This window comes from Danio rerio, chromosome 10, assembly GCF_049306965.1.
Source record: "Danio rerio strain Tuebingen ecotype United States chromosome 10, GRCz12tu, whole genome shotgun sequence".
In the NCBI taxonomy this organism is placed as follows: domain Eukaryota; kingdom Metazoa; phylum Chordata; class Actinopteri; order Cypriniformes; family Danionidae; genus Danio; species Danio rerio.
This window is the reverse complement of record NC_133185.1, coordinates 2,964,711-2,992,500: the sequence shown is the minus strand read 5'-3', so window position 1 is coordinate 2,992,500 and position 27,790 is coordinate 2,964,711. Positions and strand designations below refer to the sequence as shown.

Below are 27,790 nucleotides of genomic sequence, written 5' to 3'. Positions count from 1 at the left end.
TACCCTTAGCCTAACCTTCCCAGTAAATATTGTTGTCACAAAAATATGAAATATTGCTGTGAGTATCCGCAGCTGTATCCCTTCTAGGCTTTACCACGTAACACACACACACACACAGCGGGCGGAGGAGAGAAAAACGGAACCGACAGCATCATCTCTATCGGTGCAGTGACTCTGTTGTTTTCGGCTGGATGTAAATAAGCGTTGTGACGGACTGAAGTGACCCTCGGCCGACAGGACGGTTGATTTTCTCGCCGGTAAAGCTGGAAGGAGGCGGCGGAGCGCAGATATGCACCCAGCAGGATGGCTTCTATGTAACTCACATGAGATGTAATGATGAAATGGCGATGAAGATGATGATGGCCCAGGGCGAGAAAGACCCGAAACACACCAGCCGAGTAGTGCTGGTCAAGAGGATCATAATGAAGCATGACAATCCGGTAGGAAATGTACATTTATCCGCAAATATATATTACTACATTAACGTTACATGTCAAATTCGAAATACCATTGACATCCATTGAGCTCATTCATTCATCCATTCATCCGCGGGCCGATGTTTTTGTGTTGATAACATCTACTGTAGTTTGTCTAAATATAATTTAAGCATTTAAAAATTAGCATTCGCGTGGGATGTTTGAGTATGACACGCATATTTAGACGTTTCAGTCATATTATCTGTACATAAGTGCGTACGGTAGCACATCGGCTAGCTGATAAATCACAGTTTTAATGTTTGAACACGGTTCATATCGCTGCTTTGGAGTTTAATGTATTTCTAAATGTCGCCTGAGGCCTTTATTATAATTTTCATTGTGTGTCAATACGTGTCGTGCGATTATATCGATCGTTTTCGGCAAGGTGAGGTGATGCTAACGGATGCTACAATATTAGCCGATTGAAACGCCGCTGCTGTTGGTTATTACGTAACACACGTGAACCCGCTCACAACAGCGATGGATCTACGCACGTGCGCCTCCACGAGCGCAATCTGTTGTCATGGGGATGCAGAAATCTTCATTCATTTTTATTTATTTATTACTTACTGTCTGTGATGTCATTTTATCACGATGTGCAGGCATGTTTAGGGAAAGAATGTTAAAATGATAATCATTTTAGACGTGTATTCTGTGCCTTCTTCAAAACACTAAACTATTTAACGTTACCTTGTCATTTTCCTAAATTATAAATTTTATATATATATATATATATATATATATATATATATATATATATATATATATATATATATATATATATATATATATTCTTTTTTTTATTGAAAATGAAAAATTATATTGAGTAAAAAGATAATTCTCTTCATAATCTATCATACATGTAATTTGAAAACTGACCCCCATAATAATAATAATAATAATAATAATAATAATAATAGTAAATATAATTTTTTATAATTAATTTCTGTGTAACAGAGAGCAGATTTTTTTCAACACATTTCTAAACATAATAGTTTTAATAACTCATTTCTAACTGATTTATTTTATTTTTGTCATGATGACTCTAAATAATATTTGACTAGATATTTTTCAAGAAACTTCTATACAGCTTAAAGTGACATTTAAAGGCTTAACTAGGTTAATTAGGTTAACTAGGCAGGTTAGGGTAATTAGGCAAGTTATTGTATAACGATAGTTTGCTCTGTAGACTATCGGAATAAAAAATAGCTTAAAGGGGCTTTTAATTTTGACCCTAAAATGGTTTAAAAAAAATAAAAACTGCTTTTATTCTAGCCAAAATAAAACAAATTCCTTGCTTTGTTAAACATAATTTGGGAAATATAAAAAAAATTATATATATATATATATATATATATATATATATATATATATATATATATATACATATATATATACACACACACATATATACACAGTTGAAGTCAGAATTATTCGCCAGTTGTATTTATTATGTTTAGAAATGTGCTGAAAAATCTTCTCTCCCTAAAACACAAATTGCTGAAAAATATTCAGGAGGGCTAATAATTCTGACTTCAACTGTATATATTGCAGAGAAAACTAAATATTGCAATGTCATGTTTTTCCAGCACCCTGCAGCCCTAATCTGTGCTTTATGTCCCAATAGGATTAATTAAATAATGTAATTGAATCCCTTTGCCTTTTATCAGGCATTACAGGAAAGCGCACGTTAACCATGACATCCTGCAGGACTGTTTTTGTGCAGACTCTGAACTCGACTCTTTTCAGCTGTGAATTTGGCTCTTTTCACTGTAGTGGGTCTCAGAGGAATGTCAATGAGCTCATTTACACTGGCCATGTGACACAAATATCACACAGGGTGTCCAGGGTCTTAAATTAATTAATTTTCCTTTGGCTTAATCCCATTATTCATCAGGGGTCGCCACAGTGGAATGAACCGCCAATTATTCCAGCATGTTTTACCCATCAGATGCCCTTCCAGCTGCACCCCAGTACTGCGAAACACCCGTACACACTCAAAGTACATACACTACGACTAATTTAGTTTATTCAATTCCCCTATAGCGCATGTATTTAGACTCTGGGGGAAACCGGAGCACCCGGAGGAAACCCACCGCCAACACGGGGAGAACATGCAAACACTGAGAACAGAAACGCCAACTGACTGGGACTCGAACTAATGACCTTCTTGCTGTGAGGCGACACTGCTAACCACTGAGCCACAGTGTCACCCCTAAAAGGGTTTTAAAAGATCCTAAATTTGATTTGAAGAGACCTGCAGAAAGCCTGATCATATAAAAAATGACAAGTCTCATATCCTGATAGGACTGCACAATATGTAATTTCAGCCTCGATGTTAAGCCTCCTTTCCACTGCACACGACAAGCGACAGACCGTCATTCATTTCCAATGCAGAGTAGTGCGGGAGCTGCGTGGAGTTCCGATCATCTGCGTATGCGAAAAATTCGGATCCGTTGAAATATTGCAAGTAGACTGTATGCGACTGGCCGACCGGATGCGATGTATTCCAGTGTTGTCTAAGCAGGTCTATGTGCGCGAGATGAGAAATAGTAGTTTATTTGGTTATTTTTTAAATCAGAAAAACTCTATATTTAAAAAAAAAAAACATTTCTATTCATAAATGTAAGTAATAAAGAAATACAAATAAATATTTTTATGTTGTCTCCACATTCCCTCCAATATTTTTATTGGTCTATTGCTGCGTTCACACCAGATGCAGAACGTGCCTATAAATCGCGATATTCGCGCGTAAATAGCGACATTTGAGTTTACTCGCTTCATTCGCGCGTCAAATCCGCTTCATTCGCGTGATGGGCAGGGCTTTAGTTTGCCCGGTGACCTACAAAAGGTGATTCGTCATAATCACGGCCCCACAAGAGCAAGCTCCTGATTGGTTAACGCGATGCGAATGTTCGCTGAAGTTCAGATTTTCAAATTCGAGCGTCAACATTCACGTGTATCACACCACAGGGTGTCTATTCGTGCGTTCGCATTGACTTAACATGTAAATCACTCGTGCTTGACGCACGTTCCGCGTCTGGTGTGAACGCAGTATAAGAGTTTCTAGTATTCATTTATTTATTCAACCATGATGAGCGCACAGAGAATATAGACTCTTGCTTTTATTTAGAACAGCTTCTTCCATGGTGCACATCAGAACTGAAAATTCTGTACGACTGCCACAAGGGGGCGTAATCCGACAGTCGTGTCCAAATGTCGTGTGCAATGGAAAGGCTGCTTTAGGGCCGCACGATTTTGGAAAAATTGAACATTGCAATATTTTGTTTTTCTGCTATATTTACTGTATATATATATTATATATTGAATACAGTTTTAGTCCTGTCACAATAAATATTTTTGTTGTACGATATATTGCACCAAAATATATTGCGATAAACACTATTATCGTCATTTTAAGACATTTTATGCCACTCGTTATATGATGCCAGAATGACAATATAATCACAATGCAAGTACACTCTTCTAAAGAACACATCATATATTATTATTAAGAATATTAGATTTAATTATAGTCATTTTTACAACTGAATAATGAGGCATTTTACTCAGAATGTGAAAACGCATGTCCTAAATAAATAATAATAAATGTAAATAAAAGTGCAGGGTAAAAAGTATCAGAGGCTGTGAAATCTGCTACAAGATCTATTTTTAGCTCTTAGACACCCACATGAGAATATACTAGAGTAATTTATAGTAAATACTACAGTGTTTGTTTAACCACACTGACACCTCCAACAGAGATAGAGATGTTGCACAATTAGCTAAAAGGTTGCTAGAGTTGGTTTTTGTTTATGGGCGATATATATTACATTTATATTAAAAATAAGGCCGTGTTTGTATTTGTGCTGCTGCAGGTCCAGCAGGGAATCGGCAAGCCCAGTGTGTATCATGCTGTTGTGGTCATCTTTCTAGAGTTTTTCGCCTGGGGTCTCCTGACCACACCAATGCTCACGGTAAGCTAATCTAATTTCTCTTCTTTTTTTAAAGTTGATTATTTATGTGTGTTATTTTGTGATTATTGATTATACGATTATAATATATTGTTACATTTATGTGCCTGTTTAGTAGGATAAATACAGTGCACACCACACACCAGCAGGTGTCAGTATAACGTTATAGACCAGAGTATAATCTAGGGATAGCGTTCAAAAGCTGGAAAGAAATACTGCAAAAAAAACAAAACTAAAAATAAACAAAAATAAAACAAAAAAACTTTTAAGAAGATATTTATTAATTTATACAAGGATAAAAAAGAGACAGAATTAATAATTGTAGTAAAATAATGAATAATATAAATGCTAAAATTAATTAAATTTTAAAAAACGAAGACAAAAATAATAAAAAAATAATATTAATAATAAAAATCATATTTCTTTTCTCTGAGTTTTCTAAGTTTGGGTTTGACTAAACTGTTATTTACCTTTTTTCAGAAAATTAAAATAGGTTTGAAAAACAAAACAAATGTTTGTTTTAACATAGCACTGCAAGAAAAACTCTAAAAGACTATATTTTTATTTTAAATGTAGAAGAAATAACATCAGCAGTTTACAGGATAAAATAAAAACAATGAAATATAATTTTAGACAATTAAAAATTTTAAGTGGTCCCTTAATTTTGTAAAAATAAAAAAAGCAAATAATATATATATATATATATATATATATATATATATATATATATATATATATATATATATATATATATATATATATATATTTTTTTTTTTTTTTTTAATAACTAATTTATTTTGTTTTTGCCTTGATGAAGAAAAATATTTAATTAAACTTTCTTTAGAAAAAAATACAGGAAATACTGTGTACTTACTGTGTACTTTCTTTGCACTTTTAAAAATTAGTAGGGAAACCTTTGAAAATAATACAAATTTCTCTAATAATTTACGCCTCATTTTATATATATATATATATAAAAGTTTATATATATATGTAGGAATAATTTAGGAATAATTCAAGTAACTGAAATAAAATTAAAACATTCCATGAAGATGTTAAATGGCTAAAACTTGAATAATACTGAAACATTGCCACTTTAAGATGAAGCGCTAAAATATAATCTCCAATTAAAAGATTATATGATTATTTAATAAAAATATATGAATAAATACCATTGTAGTATATAAACAGTAATAAATAACAGTAGTTAAAGGAATTGAAGTCTTTTGCATTTCTAGCATTGTTTTGTTGAATCATTCACAACAAATTATTTAATTAATAAATTCTTTTATACTTTATCTCAATATTTTGACATGATCCCTGCCGATTCTTGATAAATGTGTATTTTCATTTGTAGGTTCTGCATGAGACCTTCCCCACACACACCTTCTTAATAAATGGCCTGATTCAGGGGGTGAAGGTGAGTGTGTGCATGTGAGTGTGATGTGTTTTATCAAAGTCCCTTTAAAGCAAGTCTTTTTACTCAGTGGCCATCTTTGAAACATCTCTCAGGCATTCTGTTTGAATGGGGAAACATCGAAATCTCCAAATCTGTTTGCCAAGCTTACGATTAAAATTACTGAAAAAAGTGTTGCATGCAGAACTGTTGCAAACAATTAATTTGTGTTGCATTTAAACAAACAAATACATTTAATAATGTTCAACTTAATTTGTTTGTTTAAATTCAACACAAATAAATTGTTTACAACCACTTAACGTAAAGAAATTGAGTAAATCCAAGGAATCATCTTTGTATAATTTTTTTCAGTGTATCTGGAATCACCAATGAAATTAAACAGCAACTGTCTCTTAAGTTTCGTTTATAAACTTTGCCCATGTTAATTCGCACTCGAAGGGAACGAGATCACGACACCAACCTCCTTAATAGCTGTTTATGTGTTACACATTATCATCCTCTGAATAATGACAATCCGATTGCGCCTGTCCTCTGAAGTACTTACCAATTTTTTGATGGCAAATCTCTTAAAAAATAACTTTGTTTTCACATTTGTGGGCTTTCTGTTAGATGCTGTCATGTGATTTGTGTTTGAATGGTGGAAACGGGAATACATTTGGTCAGACAGGACAGATTCGACTTCGCGTTTGTTTCGTACAGATTACAAAACCAGAGAACATTTGTTTTCAAGTGTAATTGGTTAATTTATAATTAGACATTTTAAGCTGTAAGTAGATATATTTCTCATGTCTGTGAGGCAAATATTCAATTCAATTCAGCTTTATTTGTATAGCGCTTTTACAATGTTGGTTGTGTCAAAGCAGCTTCACATAAATGGTCATAGTAACTGGATCAGGGTAGTTCAGTTTTTAGTGTTTAAGTTCAGTTCAGTTTAGCTCAGTTCAGTGTGGTTTAAAGTCATTACTGAGAGTCCAAACACTGAAGAGCAAATTCATCGATGTGTAGCTCCACCGATCCCAAACCATGCAAGCCAGTGGCGACAGCGGAGAGGGAAAAAAAACTACACCAATAGGCGAGTGAAGAAAAAAAACCTTGAGAGAAACCAGACTCAGTTGGGCACGACCATTTTAATTTCTCAGCTGGCCAAACGTCTTGTGCAAAGCTGCAGTCTCAGCGGCGGAGGCTGGAAGCTGGCCTTAGTGAGGACTCGTCTGTCCCTGGAGCGTCATTGGAATCAGTCTCATACTCTCCACTTCTTCAAGACCAGCGCAGCAGCAGCTCAGGATACGGCATATGACGGCCAACGATATGGAAACCTTGGGAAATATTTGCTGAGATTCCAGCACATCTGCCGACCCCAGTGGGTTCATAATAATGAAGCTGCAGAAACTGTCATAAAAACACATGTCTGGGGCGAGAGCCTCCACTGGAGAATCATTCATTCATTTTCTTGTCGGCTTACTCCCTTTATTAATCTGGGGTCGCCACAGCGGAATGAACCACCAACTTATCCAGCAAGTTTTTACGCAGCGGATGCCCTTCCAGGCGCAACCCATCTCTGGGAAACATTCACATACACTCATTCACACACACACTCATTCACTACGGAAAATTTAGCCTACCCAATTCACCTGTACCGCATGTGTTTGGACTGTGGGGGAAAGCGGAGCACCCGGAGGAAACCCACGTGAACGCAGGGAGAACATGCAAGCTCCACACAGAAACGCCAACTGAGCCGAGGCTCGAACCAGCAACCTTCTTGCTGTGAGGCGATCGTGCTGCGCCACTGCGTCGCCCCCCTGGAGAATCATCAGTCTATATTGATCGATGATTGGCTCCTGTACTAGTAGGCGGGGCTTCATTTGCCACATTAGGCTCGTTTGACTTGGCCAAAATCTGCGCAGAATCGATCACCGGTGATCACCGCAAGATGCATGCCGGTTAGAAATGTGTCCACCTCGCCTTCGCCTCGCTGACGTGCGCCAAAAAATTCTCGCGATCGCGAAGCGGGTACCTCGTATTAAGCAGTCGGCCGCAGTTGCTCTCAAAAGACTGCGTTACCAAAAGCATGATGGGAAACGACTGGCTGACGACACAGCTTAATGCTGATTGGATGAGACTGACACATTACACTTTATTATCTTGTTTTACTAAGGTTGATACGCGGATTTGTTGAATACCTTTTTTTTGTATTTTCGTTGATAATTAAAAAAAAGTCATAAAGAGCTTTACATATGGTTATTTATTTAGATTTACACACAAACAAAAACAAAACACATCTTTGTAAAACATAACGTGACCTATCCAATATAACTAAATGTTACTAATAAATCATTAGGATGTGTGTGTGCTGTATTTTATTTCTCTCTCAGTCTTAAGTCCTGTTTGTTGTCATTTTCACTTTTTGTATGTTTGTGTGAATTTTGTATTGTAATTTTTATGCAGCGTTATTCAATGAAAGTCAATCCAATACACACATATATTCAGACATACAAAGGTAATGAGACTGTTTTGTCATTATGCCTCATCTTTGTGTGGTTTCATATGAGAAGTGAAAAGGGTGTAGTAAACAAGACACACACACACACACACACACACACACATACACGTATATGTATATGTATGTGAAATCAAAAGTAATATTTAATAGACCAAGAACATTTCCACAGTTTTTCCTACAGTCTAATAGTTTTTATTCTGGAGAAAGTCTTGGGCTGTTTATTTTAGTCTGGCTGGAGTAAAAGCAGTTTATATAGACCTAATAAGCTTGTCAATATAATTAACCCCCAAAGAATTTATTTGTCAAACAAACATTTGTCATGACCCGTCACTCAAAAGCATCTTGCTATGGCTACTTCATTTATAATGTAGCCAAATTAGGTTTCTTGAAAGTTTTCTTGCTGTATAAGCTGTTTATTTTGTTATTCTTTTAACGTTTGTTGAATATACAGAATTATATTTTAAATACACCCTTTTAGTTAATGAGCTGTTCATCTTCTGTAATTCTGTGATATTTCTATTGCATCCACTCCCACATTAAAAATACTATAGTAATGTATACTGTAGTGCTTTTAAACCATGTTATAAAATAGTCTATTTAAATTTTATAGTTGCTCTGGTATCACAACAACTATAAACATAACCCAATACTGAAAAAACATGTTCAAAATGCAATAATATTTACTATAAATCACCATATATTTTTTCATGAGGTCACTCGTCTGCGATAAAAAACGCGAACGAGAACTCCGCCACTGGTGACGATTCCAGGTGGCTAAACAGCGAGATTCAGCAGGTGTCCGACTTCTGATGTAATTTTTGAGCCCTCCTCTTACTGCGCACGCCTGCTCTCGTTTACAATGCAGCCAAGGCGAGGCGCACCTCAAACGAGCCTATTGACTGCTACACTTTTCCCTATTCAAAACTGTACAAGTGACGTGCATGTCTTGTCCCCTTATTCTCCAATGCAGAAGTGCGCTCGTTTTTGCGATTGTTTTAGAACTTCCGATTCAGTCGTCTGTGAGAGAAATGATTAGGAATTAAAAAAACACTTCTACTAACAGACTACTTGCTCTACTGAAGTGTGTTCATGACTATACATACAAAGCAGAATAGTATTCAGGAAAAAGAAAATGTAAGTTTGCAACATCTAGCAGAAGAACGAGACGTTTTTAACGTCTAAAAATCAATGGAAGTGCATGAGACCACAAGTCTTGAGTCAAAAAGATTCCTAATTCCTGCCCCCGCTCATACGTCAAGGTCAATACTCTTTAGATTTACTCTTCTTCTTCTGTGGTGTTTTCTGTCTCGGTGATTAGTGCTATGTTGTGTTCATCAGGGTCTGCTGTCTTTTATGAGCGCTCCGTTAATTGGAGCTCTGTCAGACGTGTGGGGCAGACGCTCTTTTCTGCTGGTGACCGTCTTCTTCACTTGCGCTCCAATACCTCTGATGAGACTCAGTCCATGGTAAGAGCCGCACACACATACACACCCACACATTGCACCGTAGACCACTGAGTACACGACATAGTGAAAAACATCAGAGAAATATTACAGGGATTCTGTAAAACCTCAGAAGTCATGAAAAAGTTATGAAAATTTTAAAAAAGCACAATATATGTGTCATTTATGTAATTAGATTTTTTAAATATGCACAATTAACAATCATAATGATAATAAAATAATACTAAAAATATACTTTGATATTTATTACTATTATTATTATTAATATGTTTAATTTTTAAAATTATTTTTAATTAAATATAATAATAATAATAATAATAAATATATTTTTATATTGGTATTATTATTATAATTATTGTGTATTAGATTTGATGTTTTTTAATTAAATATAATAATAATAATAATAATAATAATAAATATATTTTAATTTTGTTATTATTATTATTATATATTTAATTTTATGTTTTTAATTAAATATAATAATAGTAATAATAGTTCTAATATTTATTTATTGTTACTATTATTTTTATCAATATTATTGTTTTTAATTTTATTATGCTTTTAATGAAATATAATAATAACAATAATAATAATATATTTTAATTATTGTTATCATCATTATTAGTCTTATAATTATTATTAATTTTACATTTTAAAAATGTTTGTAATTAATAATAATAATAATACAAATAATGTATTTAAAATATACATTTTTGAAATGTTTTAAAATAAATTTAAAATGTTTTAAAATTTATTAAAATAATATTTTCCATAGAAAATAAAAAAGCAGATTTTTATTGTATTACAATGTTTTATTTCAGTCATTTTAACAATGACATATATACTTATAATTTAATCATGTTTTATTAAATAAAAACAAACATGTATATTCACTTTATTTGTTTTTTTTTAATAAATTAATTATTACTTTTATATTGTAAATAAGAATGATAAATATTGCTATTTTTATTCATCAAAACAAATGAGGACAACGCCACACACAAACTCTCAAAACAATCTTTTTAAATGATTCAATAATCATTTGAAACAATGCAATAATCACGAACAACAGGATAAAGTATGGAAATATATTTATGTTTTTGAGCAGCACTGGCTTTAAGATGTTAAAATGTTCCGTCTCAGTTGAAACTCATTTTGTTTGGCATTTCTTGTTGTTTTTAGGTGGTATTTCGCCATGATATCAGTGTCTGGTGCGTTTTCTGTCACCTTCTCTGTGATCTTCGCTTACATCGCAGATGTGACAGACGAGCGGGAGAGGAGTACAGCCTACGGACTCGTGAGTGGCTCTTTTATTAAACCTAAAACATACAGGGCTGTGTGTCATTATCGCCCCCTGTTGGATCGATGTGCCCTAACATGCATCACAGTGCGTTTTGGTGTAAACAAAAGCGGGGAAAACCCCATTTATAGTAATACCTGTGTAGGTCTGGACATGGAGAATTTGTGTCCTGTACATGCTCTAAAGTTCTTTCTCTTTTGCCTGTGTACTGTTTCAGGTTTCTGCGACGTTCGCAGCGAGTCTGGTCACCAGCCCGGCCATCGGCGCATATCTGTCAGCCAGTTATGGTGATAATCTGGTGGTGCTGGTGGCCACTCTCATCGCCCTGGCCGACATCTGCTTCATCCTGCTGGCTGTCCCAGAGTCGCTGCCAGACAAGATGAGGCTCAACACCTGGGGGGCTCCTATCTCTTGGGAACAAGCTGATCCCTTTGCAGTAAGAACACTCTCATACTCCACATGCAAACATGCAACATGCAAACTCCACACAGAAACGCCAACTGAGCCGAGGTTCGAACCAGCGACCCAGCGACCTCTTGCTGTGAGGCGACAGCACTACCTACTGCGCCACTGCCTCGCCTCATTCAAAATTCTGCATTATATAATCAATTTTATCCATATTTTGTAGAAAAATAAAGCACTACATTTATTCTTTCTTGGGTTTTTACCTGACAGTGAACGGCTTTATATAAATTAAATGCATGGGTTATGAATAAATTCACCCTCCTCACAGTTGTCATGAAAGGTAATATAACCTATATACACCAAAACAATATTTTGTAACAGGCTGTAAACACCTTTTTGTTTGCTGTAAAGTTGGGCATTTTAACATGGGGTCTATTGAAATTTGCTCTCATTTGGAGCCTCTAGTGGCCAGTTGATGTATTGCAGTTTCAGTTTCTTCCAAATTTACTTCATGAGGGAGAGGTTGCTGCTTATGCCTAGTTCACACTAAAGGATTTTAAGCCTGATTTGAGCCCGATTTGGAAGTTAACGAGCTCGCCGACAGATCGGGCTGTGATCGGGAAGAAATCTGCGGGTGCTCGGCGCTCGCCGCTCTTTATGTGTGAACTACTGAACAACGCATCAACGAGGCTCGCTGACGCGTCGCCGACACCTCGCAGACGGAAATCCAACATTCAGCATGCTAAATATTCCAGAGCAGTCGGCCAACTCAACCCCACGTGTGGTCAGATGTAGTGACGAGCTGCAGCCAATGAGAGAGCAGATCAGCATGAGCTGAATGGCTGTGTGTTCAGGAGCTCAGCAGAAACATCTGTGATTGGTCAGAATGGGCATCGGTGCACTCGCTTCATTCTGCGTTAGCACAGACATGAGAGTAGACTATAATAACAGTGAAACTAGAATTCTGTAACTATTAGAATTACCATACTGCTCATTCTGACTGTTCTCATATGAAACGCCATATTGTCACAACATATTTACATTCAAAGCTATTATTGAGATATTAAAATTAAGCTTTGAATGTCTGGCATCATATTTAATGACACATTACCCTAAAAATATAATATTTTTTTTGGTAATACAGCCTATAAATATGTAGTTAAGATACTAAAACACTTAAAGGTCTTGCCTTTCATTTTCACTTTCAAACAGGAGCTATTTAACAGCACAGAATCTGCTGTTTTGAAAGATATCTGAAGTAAATTGATGTTTTTGCCATCAGAAAGTTTTGTCTATGTTAGCAGGAAGTTGCTAGGCAAGAAAATGCACACATTTAAAGTCACAGCGAAAAGTATCAGACATGCATGCAGTCATTTTGACCAATATGGTAATTTAAGGCAGAAATGCTCAGTTCTTTACTGTTTTGTAATAAAAAAAATAACAATGTCAGAAAGAAATACACTGATAGTTAGAAAACGGCAGGGTGTTATAAATATGTTCGTTTTATTTCAAAGAGTTATAAAATTACAAAAATTAAAAACTCTCTGTGTATCTCTCCACTGGAAGATGAGTGATTAATCCGCTGATTTGACGATGTTTTTAAATGCTTTCTCCAAAGCTTGAAACGCTGTCAGTGATGTAATCCGCACACAAGCAGCCAATAGAGTTCAGCTTTTTCTGACGACTCCTCCCTCAAATTTTCATTGGCTGTGGATTGGTAGCTTGAATGAGCTGATGGGGAATGAGTTGTTGTCAGATCATGTAGTGTGTGATCCCCCTCTTGTGGATCGTTCACGGAGTGTTGCGTAGTGTGAACACCACAGAGATTAAAAGACACAAAGTCAAGTCATGTAGTGTGAACAGCACAGCGATCTGCTGATGTTTAAAATCCTGTAGTGTGAACTAGGCTTTAGTTGAAACTAGGGCTGAACGATACTGGGAAAATATGCAATATTGTTGTTAACTTAAAAAAAAGGCAATTAACTTTTTTATTAATGTAATTATCATACTAAAATAAACTTAGTAGATATTTTATGAGCTGATTAAAAAAATTGACTTCAAAACACCACGAATGAATGAAAACCTTGGTGGAAATTCAGATTTTTATTGGCTGCTGTCACTTTTCTCTCTTGTCTTCAGGTATTAGTATTTATTTTCAGCTCTAGGTTCAGCTACTGGAGATGTGGGGATGAAAATAGTCAGGGCCTCATCTGATTAGTCAGATGTAGATAAACAACTTATGCATGTAACAATAATACATTAATAAAATGTATTAAATTTGTTGCACTTCTCTGTGATACATATATACTGTTATCACGATAACAATAACTTTTAGATATATGGTTAAGAATTATTATCCTTTCTGAATTATTAGCCCCTTGTATATTTTCTAGATTTTTTCCCAACACATTTCTAATCATAATAGTTTTAATAACTCATTTCTAATCACTGATTTCTTTTATGAATGCTAATGGATGCTGCACACTGGTGGTGGTGTGGGGAGACCCCCCTCATGATTGTGAAGCGCTTTGGGTGTATGGCCATACACAATAAATGCACTATATAAATACACATTACATTACATATTGGCCATGATGACAGTAAATAAGATTTGACTAGATATCTTTCAAGACGTTAGTATTCGGCGTAAAGTGACATTTAAAGGCTGAACTAGGCTAATTAGGCAAGTTAGAGTAATTAAGCAAGTCATTAGCCCCTTTCACACAGTGATACCGGTAAATATCTGGAAAATTTCCGGAACGACTTTACCGGTATATTTAAAAAAGCGCTGTTCACACAGGCGAGGACGTTACGGAAATTTTCCGGAAAAGAGCATTCACACATCCATTCCAAAATACCGGTAAATTCTGACATCATTCACCACAAATAAGCTTTAAACGGCTGCGCTTGTGTTTGTAAACATTTGACTAAATTACAAACTCTGTGGATGATCAATATTGTGAACAACTTTCGCAGGATCACTTTCGCATGTCGAGATGTTCATAATATGTGCGTGTGCAGGCGCTCACAGGCTGTTTCACAGGCACACGCAAAGCTTGAAGGTAAACAAACAACGGCTTATCATAAGCATCTCATCGATTATTATTTACACGGTTGGCATTAAGAAGAACATATAAACGTGATCTGACTAACTTCTAGCAGCTAAATGTGTCTGGAAAAATATTTAAAAGCTTTTATTCTCATAAACCGCGCGGACGTGAATGTGTCTGACTGTTGTGATTGGCTAAAGCAGACGTCTCACGTCAGCACGTTCTAGACGTGCACGCGCTCTTTCCGGCAATCTTCCTTCTGCATTCACACAGCGCAGCATTCCGGCAAATTGCCGGTAATGTTACAACTTCTCTTCCGGAAAATAGCCAGAACGAATTTACCAGTATTTTCAAAAAGGACCTGTTCACACATACAACCTTTCCGGAAAATTGCCGGTAATTTTCCGGCAAGTTCGGTATGTGTGAAAGGGGCTATTGTATAACAGTGGTTTGTTCTGTAGACTATCCAAAACAAAATATTGCTTAAGGGGGCTAATAATATTGACTTTAAAATAGCTTTTAAAAAATTAAAAACTGCTTTTATTCTAGCTGAAATCAAACAAATAAGACTTTCCTCAGAAAAAAAAATATTATCAGAGACACTGTGAAAATTTCCTTGCTCTCTTAAACATCATTTAGGAAATATTTTAGAAATATTAAGACATACAAAATCACAGGACGGGTGAATAATTTTGACTTCAGTTGAATATAGTGCAGCCCTAGCTGTTCTTCTTTCAATATTAGCCTAATCAGACTCTCAATAAAAAATACTGATTTACAAATCACGTTTTGTATCACAGGACTCTTAAGTTTTACAAGATCCTGTATGTTTTATTGATGATCCATCTTTGTTTTTTTGCAGTCTTTGCGTAAAGTTGGCCAGGACACAACAGTTCTGCTCATCTGCATCACCGTATTTCTGTCCTATCTGCCCGAGGCGGGTCAATACTCCAGCTTTTTCCTCTACTTGCGTCAGGTAAGAGGTTTATTTGTGCCTTTTAATGAACGAACGTGAAGGGTCTATATTTAATATTCCCCCATTAAGCCAGCTGTCTGCTTGTGTTAATCTTGCATTTGCAGTCTCTCCTGCAGGCAGAGTTGCTGGGGTTTCTCACACTCATGATTAATTAGCTGAGACGCCGCCGCTGATCCTCCAACGGCAAGTGTATTAGAGGAAACCTGCTTCAGATAAGGTTAACAAGCAGCAGCAGTAAACAAAAACACTAGCACTGCAGCGGTGTGCACGATCAACAAAATGCAGACAGGAATAAAGAATATCATCCATTTTCCTTCGGCTTAGTCCCTTATTTTTCAGGGGTCACCACAGTGGAATGAACCGATAACTATTCCGGCATATGTTTTATGCAGCGGATTCCCTTCTAGCCCCAACCCAGTACTGGAAAACACCCATACACCCTCTCATTCACACACCCTACAGCCAATTTACTTCATTCCGTTGATCTATAGCGCATGTGGTTTGACTGTGGGGAAACTGGAGCACCTGGAGCAAACCTACATAAACATGGGGAGAACATGCAAACTCGACAACGAAGTGACAACTGACCCAGACGGGACTCGAAACAGCAACCTATTATTATTATTATTATTATTATTGAACAGGCTTCATAATCAGATCATGTGACTAGAATCCAGAATGCAGAACAGTTTGAAGCTTTAGATCGACTTCTGCTTTTACACACTGTTCCCGGATCAGGTTGATCTGGATTGTTAGTGGCTGTCCTGTCTGGCTGTTTCTCAGTTCAGCGACAGCTCATTACTGGACATAACAGAGCTGATTGGATTCAGGGTTCAGCGGTGCAGACTGATAACGCTGTGCTCTTTCTCTGTGTCTCTCAGGTCATTAACTTCTCGCCCAAAACGATCGCGGTGTTCATCGGCGTGGTGGGAATCCTCTCCATCCTGGCGCAGGTATTTAATTGAGGCAATATTCCTCGCCCTGCCGTCTTGCGAAAGTGACTCTCGCAAATGCTTTGTAATTGAATTGAATTCCTTTAAAAGTTCAACGGTAAATGTAATGAGGTATAGGCAGAGCTGTAATGAGCAGATATAGCAAAGCTCTAGCTGCTTTATTTAAGAGGAGAGCTTTTGTTTTCAGCCTCCGCAACAATACAGGAACATTGAATTATTTTCTGTTTCAGTATTAATAGCTCTGCGTCTAAATGAATACAAATTAAATATGATGCTTATTTGCCAACAATGCTTAATTTGATTTCAAAACTATCAATACAAAACTTTTATTTTAATGTATTTATTATAATATATGTGTGCATTTTCTATATTTGAAGGCCTCCTGTGAATTTCAGTTTTAAATATTTCCCATCCCACGATTTTTTCCCAAGACATTTTTAAAGATAGTAGTTTTACTTACTAATTTCTTTTGTCTATGCCCATGTTGACAGTATAGAATAGTTTTCTACTTATTTTGCAAGATATTACAATTATAGTTAGTATTATTATTAGTATATTAGTTTAGTTAGGGTTATTAGGCAAGTTTGGATAATTAGGCAAATCATTGGACATCAGTGGTGTGTTCTGAAGCCAATCAAAAACATAATTACTTATACTATTGACTTAAGCGGTTTTAAGTAATATATATATAAATATATATATATATATATATATATATATATATATAAATATATATATATATATATATATATATATATATATATATATATATATATATATATATATATATATATATATATATATACATGCATATATATATACATACATATTTATATATATACATATTTGCATATGTATATATATATGTATATATATGTGTATATATATATATATATATATATATATATATATATATATATATATATATATATATATATATATATATATATATATACATATACATTATATATATACATATATATATATACATATATACATATATATATTTTATAATTTTCTTGAATAAAGAGAATATTAAAATATATATATATATATATATATATATATATATATATATATATACACATGCATATATATATACATACATATTTATATATATACATATTTGCATATGTATATATATATATATATATACATACATTATATATATACATATATATATATACATATATATATTTTATAATTTTCTTGAATAAAGAGAATATTAAAATATATATATATATATATATATATATATATATATATATATATATATATATATATATATATATATATATATATATTAATATTCTCTTTATTCAAGAAAATTATAAAATTTAAAAGTGCAGTATGTAAATTTGACACCAAGTGGTTGAACTAGGAATTGCATGCCTGGTTCAAATGCAAGCGCAGGTTGCTAGATTGACGACACCAACATATCAGTAATTTAGCATGTACATTTAATAATGTTAAAGTAATAATAATAATAATAATAATAATTATAATAATAATGTTAATCTATTAATTAGATTGTAAAGCTTATTTCGCTGGAGTGCAGTGAGTGCACTATTCTGTGCTTCTGATTGGCTGTAATTAAATTGCTGTCATTTTTCGTCTGGTGCAAACAGCCAAATTAATTATCACTGCAAATCTCCTCACATAGCTTGTTGTTATGACACAGGGTTACAATGTAACCTGCTCACCTAATGTTTACACAATATTCATTCTGTCTCCACTGCAGCAGGACTTTATATTCTATACTGGACATTATTTCTGTTCAGTGATGAGACTTTTGTCTAAGCAAAGTCAGATTTTACTGTCCTAATTAAATCATTAATAATCAAGACATGATCATATTTTATTGTGGTCAAATAAGTGTAATCTAGAGGCCTTTACCTTTCATATAAGCCACTTCTGACACCAAATGATCAACTAGAAGTCAAGCTATTTTTTGCTGCTCCTAAAAATTGGATAGGCGACAAGACTTATGTCAGGTAGTGTACTACATGTTCTAACTTTACGAAAAAAAACAACAACAAAATGCATACTTTGTATATTCATGCTGCTATTTCTGAAACTCTCAAGATAAGTAAGAAACAAGCAGTGGATTTCTTTCTGCAGAAATACGGTGCAGGATGATGCAATGATTTGTTGTGTTGTGTTCCCGCCAGACACTTTTTCTCACTCTGCTAATGAGGACCATCGGGAACAAAAACACAGTTCTTTTGGGTCTGGGTTTCCAGATTCTTCAACTGGCCTGGTACGGTTTGGGGTCCGAGCCGTGGTGAGTTCATTTTTAGATCAAGTGAAATTACCTGCCCTAAAATGAAAGGTCTGGTTTGAGAAAAGGTTTGATGATCCTGATTCATGGTCGTGTTTGTTGGTTTTGTTGTTGTTTAGGATGATGTGGGCGGCCGGTGCGGTGGCGGCCATGTCCAGCATAACATTCCCTGCAGTGAGTGCTTTAGTGTCACGCAGCGCAGATCCAGATAAACAAGGTAAACTGATCCTTACTAATGTTTTTTTTTGTATGTTTTCAGACTCAGTTTTGTACTGTAGGAGCATGCATTTATAAAGTGCTTGTCTTTCTTTGATATTTTGTCCTGTTTCTAGTCCAAATATTTAAAAGTTCATAAATCAAAGCATTTTCTAGACAAGCAGAACATACTGTCTTGTTTTAAGAAATAATGTGTCAAAATGAAGTGAGTATTTCCTTAAAACAAGCAAAATAATCTGCTAATAATTTAGTTTTTCCTTTTTTGACATAAGAATATTTTTCTTACCCCATTGGCACGTTTTTATATCGGATCATATCGCTTTCTCACTACAATCGATCCGCTCCAGTGTTCGATTCAATCGAGCCGAGACCACCTCATTCACGCGTTCTCGGAGCGATTGTTTTGGTGCGAATCCGATAGTGATTGGTGGTTTCACATATGCCAAACAAACCGCGCTAACTGGGCAAACGAGACATGTCCGAAACAAAAGTCTAGTTGTGAAAGCACCCTTAGATCAAAATGACTTCCAACAACAGATACAAAGCAGCGATCGTTTTTAAATCCGTGTCTAGACTCTAGACGTGAGCTAGTCATTTGAAGCGAGGGAACAACTTTAAGGACATTTTTTCTTAACATCTAGATTTTTTTGAAGATTTTCAAATCGTAAATAGTATGTCAAATATTGTACTGACGATGCGAAATTCATTTGCCTCAATCACGTCTTTCGCGCAAACTCAACCAATGCAATGCGATTCAATTCAGGTGAAGTAATGGCAATTTTTGCTTTGCATATGATGTAAATTAAATTTAAGCACACTTTTCTCAATATTAACATTTTTTTTTTAACCCTCAGATTCAAGATTTTCAAATAGAAATATTATGCCAAATATTTTCAAATCCTAATAAACCACACATCTATGTCCTTCAGCCTTTTAATTATGTATAAGTGAAGTTTATTCATAAACTAATTTCGAGAGGAGCACGTGATTATGATTGAACACGGCTGGTTCTGCATTAGCATGCTTGATCCACCAATCAGGCCATTCCTAACCCACTATAAAGAGCCAGGGTTTTCTCACTACAGTTATCTTCGATTTGAAGAATCCCCCCTTCCACCCCTACCTTTTCACCTTTCCCTTCATAGGGCGGCACGGTGGCTCAGTGACTAGCACTGTCGCCTCACAGCAAGAACGTCACCGGTTCTAGTTCCTTAACAGGCCGGTGGTCGTTTCTGTGTGTAGTTTGCATGTTCTTCCCGTGCTTGCGCGGGTTTTCCCCGGGTCCTCCGGTTTCCTCCCACATTCCAAAAACATGCACAACAAGTAAATTGATAAATCTAAATTTCAATACAGGTAATCTAATAATGCAGCATATCTTTTAATAGCCTTCAATCTTAATCTTTAGCTATTATAAAAAGGGGAGTTGTCGAGATCTACCTGAGCTCGAGGCTCCCCTCTCTTCCTCCAAACGGGAGGGAGCCCAGGGCTCAAGAACCTTCGAGCTCAGGGCTCTCTCCCGGGACAGCATGCCAAACTTGCTTATAATCAATCATCAGCTAAGTGTGAACTCTTGAAATCTCCGATTCTCAAAATTGACGCTTATGACTGGACTTGTTGTCCACCTATAAGCTGTTTTTCCTTTTTTGAAGGCCTGCATGATTCAGGATCGGTAGAGCTACGCATCGATGAATTTGCTCTTCAGTGTTTGGACTCTCAGTAATGACTTTAAACCACACTGAACTGAGCTAAACTGAACTGAACTTAAACACTAAAAACTGAACTACCCTGATCCAGTTACTATGACCATTTATGTGAAGCTGCTTTGACACAACCAACATTGTAAAAGCGCTATACAAATAAAGCTGAATTTAATTTTCAGTTGAATTGTTTTTTTTTTCATCTGAATGTGTTGTTTTATCTCAGGTCTGGTTCAGGGCATGATAACAGGTATCCGGGGGCTCTGTAATGGTCTCGGTCCTGCTTTGTACGGTTTCGTTTTCTTCCTCTTCAATGTGGAGCTGAGTGGGATCACCCCCATCCAGCCCGACTTCGCCATCCCGATACAGACGCCCACAGAGGTACACGCACAAATGTCCCCTTATTAGGGCCTGTAGACTCTTTACTTGTTCAATACCTGGTTGAGCTTCTTTCCTCTGTTGCAGAAGATATTTTGAAGCTGGAAAACAGTAAACATTAACTTCCATAGTTTTTGTTTTTCCTGCTATGGAAGTTAGTTGTTACAGGTTTCCAAGATTCTTCAAAATAGTTTCTTTTGTGTTCAACAGTATACAGAAATCCTTATAAAAGTTTGGAACCACTTGAGTCTGAGTAAATAGTGTAACTTTTAATATTTGTGTTGAGCTATCCCTTTAAATCCACATAAGCTGTTTAAAGCATGATGGATTCTGATTGGCTGTCAGTGTTCATCATCTGGAAAAAGACGTTTATTTATGTAAGATGAAGCACAAAAAATAGTCATGTTAATGTTTTCCATGATAGTCTAAGTTCTTATCCGAATGAATAGCCTCAGATTATTGTGGTAACACACAGCATAGCACATAGCACACACAATCACTTCAAAAAGTTCATAGCAACTGTATTAAATATCAAAAGTTTGTCACTTCAGCCCAAAAGTTTGAATCAATTTAGGATAAAATATTTCCTAGGCTGATATGGCTAGGAATTATATTCTCATTCTGGTGTAATAATCAGAAACTTTGCTGCCATACCTTGGCTGCAGCAGGAGCAATCATAATACACAGTGATGTTACTTAGCTGGGGACTATTTTCAGGTGCTGCGTAATATCGATACGCCAGCTGCATTTTTATTTTCTGTCGGTCTTAGTACACAATGTAACTACAGAGTCAAGCTTTAAATAGGAAGATTATTGAAACTCTTTTTTTGACATTTTTGAGTGAGATGCTAATGGTCTAATCTGATCCAATGATTTATGCTAAGCTAAGTGCCCCCAGTGCCAAGCTAAGTGCTCCCATTAGACTCTGACTGAATGGATAAAAAATGGTAGAACTCAACTGTAGGAGAGATGTAAAATACACTGTAAGAAAATGCTGGGTTCCACACAATTCCTTCATGCTGTCCTAACACAAAAGTTTTTTACTAATTTAAGTAGTTTGAACATAAAATAAATAAGTTGTCCTCGCTAAATAACTCAAGAATTGTGTTAATTCAGCTTATTTTTCAGTACAGTAAGGGTGGTGTTTCTAGTTATTGAAACGTTTTTTTTTTTTAAACATTTTTGAGCGAGATGCTAATGGTCTAATCGGATTCAATAATCTAAGCTAAGCTAGGCTAATCTAAAAGTGCTCCTGTTAGACCTGTAAATCGGCTAAATGGATTACAAATTGGTAAAACTCAACTGGAGAAGAGATGTAAAATTTGCTGTAAAAAATGCAGGGTTCCACACAATTCAGTCATGTTGTCTCAACACAAATCGTTTAAGTTAACCTAATTGTTTCTCACAAATTTAAGTAAATTGAACATAAAATAAACATGTTCTTGCCCAAAAAACTCAAGAATTGTGTTGATTCAGTTTATTTTTAGTATAGTAGTGGTGGATTTTCTAGTTATCGAAACTCTCTTGACATTTTTTGGGAAGATGCTAATGGTCTAATCTGATTCAATGATCTATGCTAAGCTAAGCTAAAAGATAATTTTAAATAAGTAGTTGGAAGTATATTTTGAGTTTAAGATAAATTAGCTAATTTCCAAATATGTTTAGTGTATCTTTAAATACAGTAAAAAAAAAAATACTACTAACTTAATGTTGTTTTCCTTTCGCCACATGTCATGTAGAAGACTACAATCCCCGGCCCTCCGTTTCTCCTGGGCGCCTGTACGGTAGTGGTGGCGTTTATAGTGGCTCTCTTTATACCCGACCACTCGACGCCCCCATCGACACCCTGCCAAACCCGTAAAAACAGTCTGGCCGGAGCTCACACCAACACACCGCTGCCAGGGAGCGACGAAGATTTCGAGCCGCTGCTGGAGGACAGCACTGTGTGACTGAAACCCTCAACCTAAATCATCACTGGGGGAAAAACATGACAAGGATGTCAACACATCGCAAACCCTCCACATGTCCGTGACTAACGCATTGGGAGCGTACAGTATTTATTTACCGTGTTTTATCTCATCTATGGTTCTGAACTCAGAGGCTTTTTTATTGAGCGTTTTTTCAGTGACTCAGCACACTAAGGGCTCGATCAGGGGGGGGGATCGGATGCACTGTAGTGGAGTTTGGTTCGTTTGAGTTTAAATGCAAAGATCTTCATGTATATATATATGTATATATATATATATATATATATATATATATATATATATATATATATATATATATATATATATATATTGAGAGAGAGAGATATTTGGGCAAGGTTATTTACGAAGCTTGTGGTGACTTGAAGAGAAGCTGGGTGAATTTCATAACTCTGAACTCTATTTTGCTTATAGAAAGTAAAGTCTGTTTTTAGACTTTATTCGTGACGTTATTTTTATGACAACTGAGCACATTTTCAGTCTCCAAAAATAGGCTTGCTTTGCCATTTTAAACACCTTTCTGACAGGTTTCATGTAGGGCTGCAGGATATTGGGGAAAATATGCGATATTTGTTGTTGAGTGTTGCGATTACGATGTTTCTCATGATATCACAAACTTTTATCAGCAGTTTAAAATTAAATTATGCTATGTTCATACTAAAACTATCAGGTAAACAATATTTTTCTGAGCTAATTAAATAAAAGAAATGATGTCAACCAGTGCAAACACGAATTACTGAAAACCTTGGCGGAAATACGGATTCTTATTGGATGTTGTCATTGTACTCGCGTCCCATTAAGCATTAAGGTCTTTGCACACTGAAGTCTGAAATTTGCGTTTTTTTTCGTGTTCAAATCCGAACAATTCCTTATGCATACAAAGCTTGCACACCGAGTCTGATGTGTATTAATTAATACGTTGAGAAGTAACTTGAATCTCCAGGTTGGAGGAGAGTCCTTACCAATGGTGGAGGAGTTCAAGACGGGCGACCCCGGATTAATAAAGGGACTAAGCCGAAAAGAAATTGAATGCATGAATGAATAATCGGGGTACTCGCGAAATACCTTACTTCGTATCCCTCATCTATCTCCGAGCTCAGGGTTCTCTCCCGGGACGCATGCCAAACCTGCTATTATAGTCAAGGATTATCTAAGTGTGAACTCTTGAAACAATACAAAATACACCAAAACACCAACAAACTAGCATACAGTAGACCACCGAACATTTGTATTTTATTATATTTGTTTCTCCAAGTGCATTTTGAATCTTGACTTTCGCTTGTACAGCAGTCCTGAATTGTCAAAATACCTCAAAACGCAAATTTCGGATGGGGAAAACATAAAAAAAAATTAACCAGATTAAACATTTTTTTTAATGACGAACAAAAGTTTCGGAGGCAGTTCCTCAATACAATTGAGGTCGAATTTGTTTTTTTACGTGCGAAAATTACATACGAAAATTTCAGATTCAGTGTGCAATAGTATTTATTTTTATTTTCAACTCCACGTCCAAGTATTGGAGAGGTGGGGATAAATATCGTAAAGGCCCTATCTGATTGGTCAGATTGAGATATTGTGATATCGCATATACTATTATCGCGATAACGATAATTATTTGATATATCGTGCAGCCCTACTTTAATGTGATTCACCCAAAGAGAAGTTGTGATTTCCGACAGTATTTTTTTTATACTGTATTGAGTGTTGTTGATTGAGTGAAGTTTCCTGACACAAGCCTTAAAGTCACATGTCCTGTGGCATACGACAAGGTTTTATTAGATTAGAGGCGCATCCGGTTGCAAGTGCATGAACAGTATTTGTGGCGATGTTAACCAAACCCAAGACACTACAGCACCAGCGGTTTGGTGTAGTTCTTTTAGGCCAGTTAGTAATTATTATATATTTATGGAGACGGCTTGATTGTGAAGTTCTTCAATTCTGTGTGTTTGCAAAGGTTCTATGCAGTAGTGTCGGTAATGATTGATAGATCAAACTCAAAGTAAAATGGGTCGCGAATGCCGATGTTTACGTTGAGAATACAGTATTACTTAAAATATAACATTTGTACTTTTTTCTTTAAAGTAGTGATGTGCAATACCACTGGTTCCCTATCACATCTGATACCAAGTAAAATGTATCGGCGATACCGATCCGATACCGATACTTTGCCCAAAATTACTCTTTGGGAAATTAAAGTAATAAGTAGTGTTCTTAAAAGTGTAACTTTACATTGAATACGAGATATATTACAGGTTGTTCTTGTTTGTTGATGAAGAATTATCATACAAAAAAAGAGCCAACTTACATCAGCATCTGAGCATGTATATCTTACGCCTGCCTGAACATCTTAAAAAAAAAAAACATTCACACTTCTACGCTTAGTGACATGTTTATCCGGTTCCCCTGAGTGTTTTTAACCTTTTTTCGTTGTTTTATCATTGTCACAAAAATCCCAAGCCCCCAAAATTCAGCCGCATTTTCTCCCTCTGTACCTGGATAGTGCCTGCATGCTGCACCTAAGGACTCTGAAAGCGATGTCTGTCTCGCCCTAGCAGCAGCACCTGTGCCTCTCCTTTCCTCCTCATCTGACCGCCTAGATGTTGTCCTATTCAGTCTTGTGATTTATATGTAGATGTTTGGTTTGTGGTAGTACAACAGTACCTCGCTTTTTTGTTACACATGTCACAAACTGCATGGTTTGAGTTTATGGAAGTGAAGTAGCTCCACACGTACTTCGCTTCCGGTCACGCATATCTAGGCCCACACGGAATCTGCGTGCGCAAATATTTAGCCCAATAATTGTTTATTTACTTGAGTAAATGTGTGTAAATCTATATTTATTCAGTTTATAAATTAATTTTAGTATTATTATTGACTCATGTAAAAATATTCATATGGTTTATTCATAATACAGTTTGTACCATCTTGAATCTAATTGGATTTGCATTTTAAATATAAAATAAAAGTTAAAAAGATGTCATTTTTTATTTCACATATTAAAGTTCTAGTTATGATATTCCCAAAATAATTACGCAGATTTTTACCAAAATTCTCCACAGAAATAGCAAAAAATGTCCGCAGATTCCGTCTGGCCCTACCCATATCCAATGACAGCGTGCCTGAACAACTTGTGCCAGCGGACTGAGTGGCTAGCTAGCGTGCTCTGCAGTTGTACAGTGCCATATTACGCACATGATTTCGCAGGCGGAAGAACAAGTAGTTCCGACTAAGAAGGCATTATTCAGATAAACTAGGGTAATTGTGGTTACTTTGCACTGTATTTCTATTTCCAATAAACTACATATTTGCTCCAAATTATTGAAATATCGATATTTTGATAAGATAATCGATTCTAAGACATACAAAGCTGGTATCCGAGATATCAATATTTTAGTATCCATCCGCACATCACTACTTTAAAGTGAATCTTACCTTTCAGACGATTGGCATTGGCATTTGTTGAGCAATCGTGCTTAATATGATGTATGTGTTTCCTTTAAATACAATTAAGTGTTGATTAAAAATAATCAGCCAACATCTACAGACCAGCTACCTCATTTTTTGGAGGTTTTAAGGAATTCGACCTGAATATATTTTTATCAGCGTTTTGGTTTTTGTATAGCGACACACTGCATTTTCACTATATTGAAGAATCTCATTGTTTTGCTTACGAATTCTCATATTTTCTCATGCAGCGGACGTTTTAACCTGATGATTTGTTTTGCACAAACATACATATGAATTTCCCAGGGGCCTCAGTGTGTGTTTAATGTGAAGAACACTGTGGAGCATCTCATTAGAGTCTGAGGTCATCATTACACTGACCTGCGCTCATTTCCTGTTCCACATACACATCATTCCTTCCTCATCATGAACAGAATGTCAATTTTCTTTTCCACCCTTAATCTTCTCCCATATGTTTTGCATCATTCCAGTCATATTTATCATGCAGTGAAATGACGTGAATCTTTCTTTGTAGAGCTTAAAAGTCGCGGTGATGTTTGTATGACCGCGGACGGCGTTTAATGATGGCTGGGCTGTAGTTCCCGCGCTTTTGTTTTTTGGACATACGATGTTCACAGCTTGTGACGTTTTACTATGTAACATAACAGCAGTCATATTCATCATTTTAGGATTGTAAAGTATTGTACATGTACTGAATAGTATTACAGACTAATCTTTTTTCATAATGCCAGATATTTTTGGAACAGCGTGCTGCTACAGGTGACGTCAGGAGCTAATCACGTGTTCGACTTTTCCTTTTTTCAACGTCAAGTGTCTGTGTGTTTTTCAACGGGACACACAAGGTGCCTGAAGAGTAAATAACATGTATGTTTGTAGTATTTCAATCTGACTGTAAATACTGAGTACACTGATGATGAAGATGAAATGTACAGGGACCCTTAATTATGTATTTATCGTCATGTTTTGTGGGAATCTGTTAAATAGGCGCAACTGAATAAAAACACTTCAGAGTTGTTATTGTGTGTATCCTTTAGATGGCGCTGTTGCTGTGTATTGTCTTAGATTTCTGAGCTTAAACGTGAAGTATGCAAGCTTAGGGGCGGTTTATATGTACCATGGTAAATATGGCAATCAATCAGTAATGAAACTGGGAATGTATAAAGAATTACTGTACCATGGTACTCATAGTCCCCCTTTTCTATTTTGAAGAAGAACAAGATATAGTAAACACTGCCATTGATTACAATAAAACTT

The 27,790-nt window shown here is 35.7% G+C and overlaps 2 protein-coding genes across 11 annotated transcripts in view; one reads left to right on the top strand and one right to left on the bottom strand.

Annotated features, from left to right (window-relative positions):
• Positions 1 to 1,009, bottom strand: part of zmp:0000001301 — a 25,339-nt gene extending 24,330 nt beyond the window's left edge. For 4 of the 9 annotated variants that reach the window (XM_073914363.1, XM_073914361.1, XM_073914364.1 and 1 more), the window contains exons 1-2: positions 509 to 896; positions 324 to 404 (exon numbers count right to left, since the gene is read on the bottom strand). The gene's annotated coding sequence lies outside the window, so the exon portion shown is untranslated. Of the gene's footprint in view, positions 1 to 147; positions 405 to 508; positions 897 to 949 lie in introns of those variants that run through there. The other 5 variants (XM_073914360.1, XM_073914359.1, XM_073914362.1 and 2 more) reach the window with 3 other exon arrangements.
• mfsd14ba (major facilitator superfamily domain containing 14Ba) lies at positions 160 to 27,551 on the top strand. 2 transcript variants are annotated; one of them, XM_073914365.1, is made up of 13 exons: positions 160 to 440; positions 4,355 to 4,453; positions 5,808 to 5,870; positions 9,706 to 9,833; positions 11,013 to 11,127; positions 11,348 to 11,566; positions 15,448 to 15,561; positions 16,443 to 16,514; positions 18,686 to 18,798; positions 18,915 to 19,012; positions 20,935 to 21,089; positions 22,826 to 23,316; positions 23,389 to 27,551. In XM_073914365.1, the coding sequence occupies exons 1-12, from the start codon at positions 324 to 326 to the stop codon at positions 23,033 to 23,035; spliced, it is 1,503 nt and encodes a 500-aa protein (XP_073770466.1). In that variant the 5' UTR covers positions 160 to 323; the 3' UTR covers positions 23,036 to 23,316; positions 23,389 to 27,551. The 2 variants fall into 2 exon arrangements, with proteins under 2 accessions (XP_073770466.1, XP_073770467.1); XM_073914366.1 differs by lacking the exons at positions 15,448 to 15,561; positions 16,443 to 16,514; positions 18,686 to 18,798; ... (2 more) ...; positions 22,826 to 23,316; positions 23,389 to 27,551 and adding an exon at positions 13,449 to 15,347 and having other exon boundaries at positions 11,348 to 12,069.
• The last annotated feature ends 239 nt before the right edge of the window (positions 27,552 to 27,790 follow it).

Excerpts from the sequence above, each read along its gene's own strand:
- mfsd14ba (XM_073914365.1), top strand. The coding sequence starts at position 324 with ATGAGATGTAATGATGAAATGGCGATGAAGATGATGATGGCCCAGGGC. Across the intron at positions 441-4,354 it reads TAATGAAGCATGACAATCCG|GTCCAGCAGGGAATCGGCAA; the intron begins GTAGGAAATGTA and ends GTGCTGCTGCAG. Across the intron at positions 9,834-11,012 it reads CTGATGAGACTCAGTCCATG|GTGGTATTTCGCCATGATAT; the intron begins GTAAGAGCCGCA and ends TGTTGTTTTTAG.